Source organism: Tupaia chinensis, unplaced genomic scaffold (assembly GCF_000334495.1).
Source record: "Tupaia chinensis unplaced genomic scaffold, TupChi_1.0 Scaffold000214_1, whole genome shotgun sequence".
In the NCBI taxonomy this organism is placed as follows: domain Eukaryota; kingdom Metazoa; phylum Chordata; class Mammalia; order Scandentia; family Tupaiidae; genus Tupaia; species Tupaia belangeri.
In genome coordinates, this window is record NW_006159689.1 from 1,152,687 (window position 1) to 1,159,879 (window position 7,193).

The 7,193-nt window shown below is 58.0% G+C and overlaps 1 protein-coding gene across 4 annotated transcripts in view; it reads left to right on the top strand.

Annotated features, from left to right (window-relative positions):
• Nucleotides 1-7,193, top strand: part of MAPK9 (mitogen-activated protein kinase 9) — a 34,644-nt gene that overhangs the window by 14,298 nt on the left and 13,153 nt on the right. For 2 of the 4 annotated variants that reach the window (XM_006147452.3, XM_006147450.3), the window contains exons 4-6: nt 2,626-2,764; nt 5,805-5,970; nt 6,717-6,788. In XM_006147452.3, the coding sequence (XP_006147514.1) occupies nt 2,626-2,764; nt 5,805-5,970; nt 6,717-6,788 (377 nt within the window). Of the gene's footprint in view, nt 1-2,625; nt 2,765-5,804; nt 5,971-6,716; nt 6,789-7,072; nt 7,188-7,193 lie in introns of all 4 variants that reach the window. The other 2 variants (XM_014587465.2, XM_006147451.3) reach the window with 2 other exon arrangements.

Sequence of the window (7,193 nt, forward strand, 5' to 3'; positions counted from 1 at the left end):
GTAGACTGTGTTTAAGTGAGTGAGTGCCCGGGGTAGCCTGTGTTTAAGTGTGTGAGTGCCCGGCGTAGACTGCGTTTACGTGAGTGAGTACCCGGCGTAGACTGTGTTTGAGTGAGTGAGTACCCGGTGTATACTGTGTTTAAGTGAGAGTACCCGGCGTAGACTGTGTTTACGTGTGTGAGTACCCAGTGTAGACTGTGTTTACGGGTGTGAGTACCCGGTGTAGACAGTGTTTAAGTGTGTGAGTACCCAGTGTAGACAGTGTTTAAGTGTGTGAGTACCCAGTGTGTGTTTAGGTTGTGGAGTACCCGGCGTAAACTGTGTTTAAGTGAGTGAGTACCCGGCGTAGACTGTGTTTAAGTGAGTGAGTACCCGGTGTAGACTGTGTTTAAGTGAGTGAGTACCCGGCGTATACTGTGTTTGAGTGAGTGAGTACCCGGCGTAGACTGTGTTTGAGTGTGTCAGTACCTGGCGTAGACTGTGTTTACGTGTGTCAGTACCCGGCGTAGACTGTGTTTACGTGAGTGAGTACCCGGCGTAGCCTGTGTTTGAGTGAGTGAGTCCCCGGCGTAGACTGTGTTTACGTGAGTGAGTACCCGGCGTAGCCTGTGTTTGAGTGAGTGAGTCCCCGGCGTAGACTGTGTTTACGTGAGTGAGTACCCGGCGTAGCCTGTGTTTGAGTGAGTGAGTCCCCGGCGTAGACTGTGTTTACGTGAGTGAGTACCCGGCGTAGCCTGTGTTTGAGTGAGTGAGTCCCCGGCGTAGACTGTGTTTACGTGAGTGAGTACCCGGCGTAGCCTGTGTTTGAGTGAGTGAGTCCCCGGCGTAGACTGTGTTTACGTGAGTGAGTACCCGGCGTAGCCTGTGTTTGAGTGAGTGAGTCCCCGGCGTAGACTGTGTTTACGTGAGTGAGTACCCGGCGTAGCCTGTGTTTGAGTGAGTGAGTCCCCGGCGTAGACTGTGTTTACGTGAGTGAGTACCCGGCGTAGCCTGTGTTTGAGTGAGTGAGTCCCCGGCGTAGACTGTGTTTACGTGAGTGAGTACCCGGCGTAGCCTGTGTTTGAGTGAGTGAGTCCCCGGCGTAGACTGTGTTTACGTGAGTGAGTACCCGGCGTAGCCTGTGTTTGAGTGAGTGAGTCCCCGGCGTAGACTGTGTTTACGTGAGTGAGTACCCGGCGTAGCCTGTGTTTGAGTGAGTGAGTCCCCGGCGTAGACTGTGTTTACGTGAGTGAGTACCCGGCGTAGCCTGTGTTTGAGTGAGTGAGTCCCCGGCGTAGACTGTGTTTACGTGAGTGAGTACCCGGCGTAGCCTGTGTTTGAGTGAGTGAGTCCCCGGCGTAGACTGTGTTTACGTGAGTGAGTACCCGGCGTAGCCTGTGTTTGAGTGAGTGAGTCCCCGGCGTAGACTGTGTTTACGTGAGTGAGTACCCGGCGTAGCCTGTGTTTGAGTGAGTGAGTCCCCGGCGTAGACTGTGTTTACGTGAGTGAGTACCCGGCGTAGCCTGTGTTTGAGTGAGTGAGTCCCCGGCGTAGACTGTGTTTACGTGAGTGAGTACCCGGCGTAGCCTGTGTTTGAGTGAGTGAGTCCCCGGCGTAGACTGTGTTTACGTGAGTGAGTACCCGGCGTAGCCTGTGTTTGAGTGAGTGAGTCCCCGGCGTAGACTGTGTTTACGTGAGTGAGTACCCGGCGTAGCCTGTGTTTGAGTGAGTGAGTCCCCGGCGTAGACTGTGTTTACGTGAGTGAGTACCCGGCGTAGCCTGTGTTTGAGTGAGTGAGTCCCCGGCGTAGACTGTGTTTACGTGAGTGAGTACCCGGCGTAGCCTGTGTTTGAGTGAGTGAGTCCCCGGCGTAGACTGTGTTTACGTGAGTGAGTACCCGGCGTAGCCTGTGTTTGAGTGAGTGAGTCCCCGGCGTAGACTGTGTTTACGTGAGTGAGTACCCGGCGTAGCCTGTGTTTGAGTGAGTGAGTCCCCGGCGTAGACTGTGTTTACGTGAGTGAGTACCCGGCGTAGCCTGTGTTTGAGTGAGTGAGTCCCCGGCGTAGACTGTGTTTACGTGAGTGAGTACCCGGCGTAGCCTGTGTTTGAGTGAGTGAGTCCCCGGCGTAGACTGTGTTTACGTGAGTGAGTACCCGGCGTAGCCTGTGTTTGAGTGAGTGAGTCCCCGGCGTAGACTGTGTTTACGTGAGTGAGTACCCGGCGTAGACAGTGTTTAAGTGAGTGAGTACCCGGTGTAGACTGCGTTTGAGTGAGTCCCGGTGTAGACTGTGTTTAAGTGAGTGAGTGCCCGGTGTAGACTGTGTTTAAGTGAGTGAGTACCCGGTGTAGACTGCGTTTAAGTGAGTGAGTACCCGGTGTAGACTGTGTTTACGTGTGTGAGTACCCGGTGTAGACTGTGTTTACGTGTGTGAGTACCCGGTGTAGACTGTGTTTACCCTGAGAGGCACTGGATTAGACCATCTTGGGAAATGCTTACGAAGTTCCAGTGCGTATTTGTTTCTTTTTAAGCGACCTCGTCGTGTCTGGGGAAGCCGGGCCCTCCCTGTGTAGACACAGGGTCAGGTGGTAGTACCTGCTGCCGAGTCTGTCCTGGTCACCTCCTGCGCCTGGCTGCTCTCCCCGCAGGTACCTGGTGATGGAGCTGATGGACGCCAACCTCTGCCAGGTCATCCACATGGAGCTGGACCACGAGAGGATGTCCTACCTCCTGTACCAGATGCTGTGCGGGATCAAGCACCTGCACTCGGCCGGCATCATCCACAGGGTGAGCCCCGCGGCCCGCGCCCTCGGCTTCCCTGTCACTGGTCATCGTGGTCCCTGCACGCAGGAGAACTTAACCTTTTATTTAATTTATTTTATTTACTTATTTTTAAAGTTTTGCCATAGGGCATGTGTGCTCACCAGAGAGAAAGACAGAGGGCAAGTGAGAAAGCCAGCCGCCAGGCCCAGGACTCGAACTGCAGATAACCACGTGGGAGTCCAGCACCTTAACCACCATGCCATCCTCTGGCCCCAGAAGAACTTAATATTTTTATTTTTATTTATTTATTTAGAGAGATTTTTTGCTATAGGACATGTATACTTGCCAGAGAGACAAATAGAGAGACAGAAAGCAAGAAATCGCCCCTCCAGGGGAATGGCCACGCTGTAATCCCTTCTCCATTCTCCTCCTGTGACTTGAGGCACACTCACACGCACGCCTGGCATGAGTTTCAAGCTGCCGGGTCTGGGACTGCAACCGTGGTCGACCATGTGGAAGTCTAGCAACGTAACCATTACGCGATCTGCTGGTCCCAAACTTAATATTTTAAAAAAATTGCCAGTGCTCAGATCCAAATAAGCTGTGGGATCGTGTTCCAGACACGTGTGCAGCCCCGGGTGGGGCAGGGCTGCGGGCGCCGCCCACTCCCGAGGCCCGCGGTGCTGCCCAGGGCACTCCCCAGAGCTCTGGTGTTTAACTTTTCACTTTGAAGCAACCTAACACGCAGAGAAAAGTTGTAATAGGACCAAGAATTCTGGAATACCTCTTCCTCAGTTCTCTGTTCATCTTAGCCATGTCTGAGATTCCCTTTACCGAGCAAGGAGCAGGGCGGGGGGCTGCAGTGGCCCGAGGACTCTGAGAGCGGCCTGCCCTGCTCAAGCACTGGCTGGACCGTCCCCTGGGCGCCAGTGCTGCCCCGCGCAGAAGGCCCCTGGCTGAGACAGCGGCCCCGGCAGGAAATAGGAGGAGCCAGCAGGACGGTCGGCCCCTGGCCTGCGTCCCGCCCTCACGTGCTGGGCCACACCGCAGGCCCTCCTGGGTCGCTCTAAACACCAAAGTCGGTGGAGGCTGCTCAGCTCTGCCAGGACAGGTGCCCTCAGCCTCCCCTTCTTCCTGTGCTGACCTCAGTGACACTGTCGGTAGATTTTATGTTCCAACAGCAAGAAATCCTGTTTTCTCTAAATGAGTCCGCGTGGGAAAGAAGGTAGTGGGAGGACAATGAGACTTATTAATAGAAAGAGTAGGCAGCTTTCTGCTGTAGGTCTTCCAGGTGCCAGGGAAGGCCCCACTGCAGCCCTACACAGAGGCCTCTGGTGGTGACAGAGCCCAGGGATCCAGACCAGCCCTCGCACCTGCTGGAGCCCGGCCCAAGCGCTGATTTCCTGGCCTGTGACTTAAAACAGAGCCTTTGCTGCCACCTAGGGGTCAGTTAGGACAACCTACGTGGTGTGGCCAACTTGCTTTAAAAATGGTAGCCCTGACTCCTTAATTAAAAGTGTCTCCTAACGTGCCGTTCTGCTTCTCGGCCTAGAATCGTCGCAGGCCTTTGTCACTTCGGACACTCGCAGGGTATGGGGTGTGTGCAGTGCCAGGGTGCACTAGAGGTCTCTGGGCGGCCTGGTAGAGAGTTTCACTGCATTTTTAGTTATGTTTTTGTTTCTTCCATGAAAGGGAAACAGAGACAGGCACCCCCAGCAGCCTCCACGCCACTCGTGGCACCCTGGACACAGCACATGCACACGAGCCTGTTTGGGGAGGTCTGGGAATGAGACCCCAGGCCTTCCCAAGGGAGCCAGGAGCCTTACCACTGTCCCCAGCTGGCCCCACTCCCGTGTGTGTTTTATGGTCATTGTTGTTGTTGTTATTGCCAGAGGTCATGAGCCCTGGGCAGAGAGAGAGGGAGCACCGCCCAGGGGAAGTACTCACCGCTACCCTCCCCCCCTTCCCACCAGGGCCTCGGGCACACATGCACATGCCTGACATCCCCCCTTCCCACCAGGGCCTCGGGCACACAAGTGCACATGCCTGACATCGCCTCCCCCCTTCCCACCAGGGCCTCGGGCACACATGCACACATGCTGACATCTTTTCCCAGCTGCCAGGGCGGGATTCGAACAGCCACCAGCCAGTGGGGTCGGCCCCGCCATATGGGGCGTGAGCACTTTGTCGTGGAGCCAGCCCATTGCGTTTAAATCTCGTACACTTTCGACTCCAACCCGACTGAGCCCAGGAGTCTAGAAACTGCACTACAGTGGAACGTAGCGTACTGTCGTGAGCGCCTCGCGCGCCTGCTCCCCCTCGCGCCTCGCGGCCTTCACTGTTTCAAGACACGCTGGCAGCCCGAGCGTGCCGCATCCGCTGGGAGGAACGAAAGCCAGGGTCGGACAGCGTGTGGGCCTGTAGCTCCGGCGTGGAGCCGCCCACTGCTGTGCCGCAGTGTCTGGACAGTCCATGCTGCGACCACGCGCTGACCACTCGTGAAGAGGACAGCGGGTGTGCAGGCGAGCCTTCCCCGGCAGAGGGAGGCCGTGTGTTAGGAGGCGCGCTGCAGACGGGACACAGGGCGTGGAGTAGGCATGCGTGTGCCCGGCATTCCCTGTCCCGGCAGCATTGCTCTCACAGGGCCATCAGGGTCGGGGCTGGGACGTGGCTCCGTGGTCTCTGCGGGGTGTGGAGATGATGCAGGCATGGCCGGAGCAGGGCAGCCTCGTGGAGGTGGGGAGAGTGGAAGGGGTGACTCCGTCATGCTTTCTAACGCTGTTAGGAGACGTACGGGCCACGCTCTGTCTGTGGAGCGGCGCTGGGAGCTTGGCCGGGCGGCTGGGCCAGGGGGCTGGGCTAGGAGGAGGGAGTGAGGGAGGGGCCGGAAGCTCCCAGAAGGCTGTAAGCGAAGGATGGCGAGGAGGTCCCCGCGCAGGGCTGAGGAGCCTCTGACCTCTGCAGACCTGAGACTAGGACTGTCCAGATCCTGAGCCGGCCTCACCCGGTGGCGGCCATGTCCGCCTGCGGGCCTGGCTCCCTGCTAATGGCCGTGCTCCCCCAGGACCTGAAGCCCAGCAACATCGTCGTGAAGTCGGACTGCACCCTGAAGATCCTCGACTTCGGCCTGGCACGCACAGCATGCACCAACTTCATGATGACCCCCTATGTGGTCACACGGTATTACCGGGCCCCCGAAGTCATCCTGGGCATGGGCTACAAAGAGAACGGTGAGTCCCAGCGCTGGCGGCTGCGGGCACCGGGGGGTTGGCCCAGTCTCGCCTGTTCTCGGAGCCACGGGAACCAGCAGGTGGAGACTCACACAGACCGCAGTCAGTCGAGGGAGTCCATTCCCTTTAAAAGTTCCTTTTGGAATTAGGGCTGTCGGGCTTCTTACTCAGGTGGACGTATTTGTGGGAACCCTTCCGAGTCCTGCCTGTGCAGCCACCACTGCAGGCCCAGCCAGGGCGCCTGCCCGGAGTGCCCCACCCACCCTGGGACTTGCTGACTAAACTGGAGTTCTGCTGTTGGAACTTACCTTAGTCTAGCAGTACCGGGGCCTCTTGAAACTTAGCTTTCAACCAGCTTGTTAAAAGGGTTAAGGCACACCCACCTGGTAAGAAAGAAAGACACCTGCAGGTCTGCTGCGAGCCGCGGGAGCGCCCCGTGGGTTTGTGGGGGTGGTACACCCTGTCTTCCCGTGCAGGGGAGGTCAGGCCCACCAGCTCCCCCACCCCGCCATGGAGGCACGGGGTCCAGCTGGGCCTGTAGAAGTTGGGGTGCTCGGGCAGGTCCTCGCCTAGAGACCAGCAAGCCCACTCCCCCACCAAGTTCTGCCACCTTTTAGACAGGCAGGCTGAACTGGGCATCCGGAAGGGGGGGCGGTCAGGATTTTACAGAGGCCCCGGGTGTTGCTGTCGGGCGGGTGGAGAGAAGAACGCGGGCTGAGCTGGTTTCTAACACTGGTGTTTGGTAGTGGACATCTGGTCTGTCGGGTGCATCATGGCCGAAATGGTTCTGCATAAGGTCCTGTTCCCAGGAAGAGACTGTATCCTTCCCGGGGGAGGCCGCGCGGCCCTGCAGGCGGGGCGGGCGGCGGGGTGCGGCCCTGAGCGGCCATGGTCGCAGGCTCGCTCGTGGCTGGCCCTGTTGGTGTTTGTGTCTCTGTCTCTGCTGTAGCTCCTGGGCTCGGGCTCTGGCCGGGCTCCCCGGGGGCCGAGGTCGGCGCCGCAGCCATGCGTAGTGCGAGTGCGTGCAGTGCCCACGGGGCCCCTCCTCACCTTCGCGTTGTTCGCGGCACTCCATAATTTTACCATTTCATTTTATTTTCAGTTGATATCTGGTCAGTGGGGTGCATCATGGGCGAGCTGGTGAAAGGGTGTGTGGTTTTCCAAGGCACTGACCGTATCCTTCCCGGGCCGGCCCGCCGTCTCCGCAGACGCCACAGGCAGGC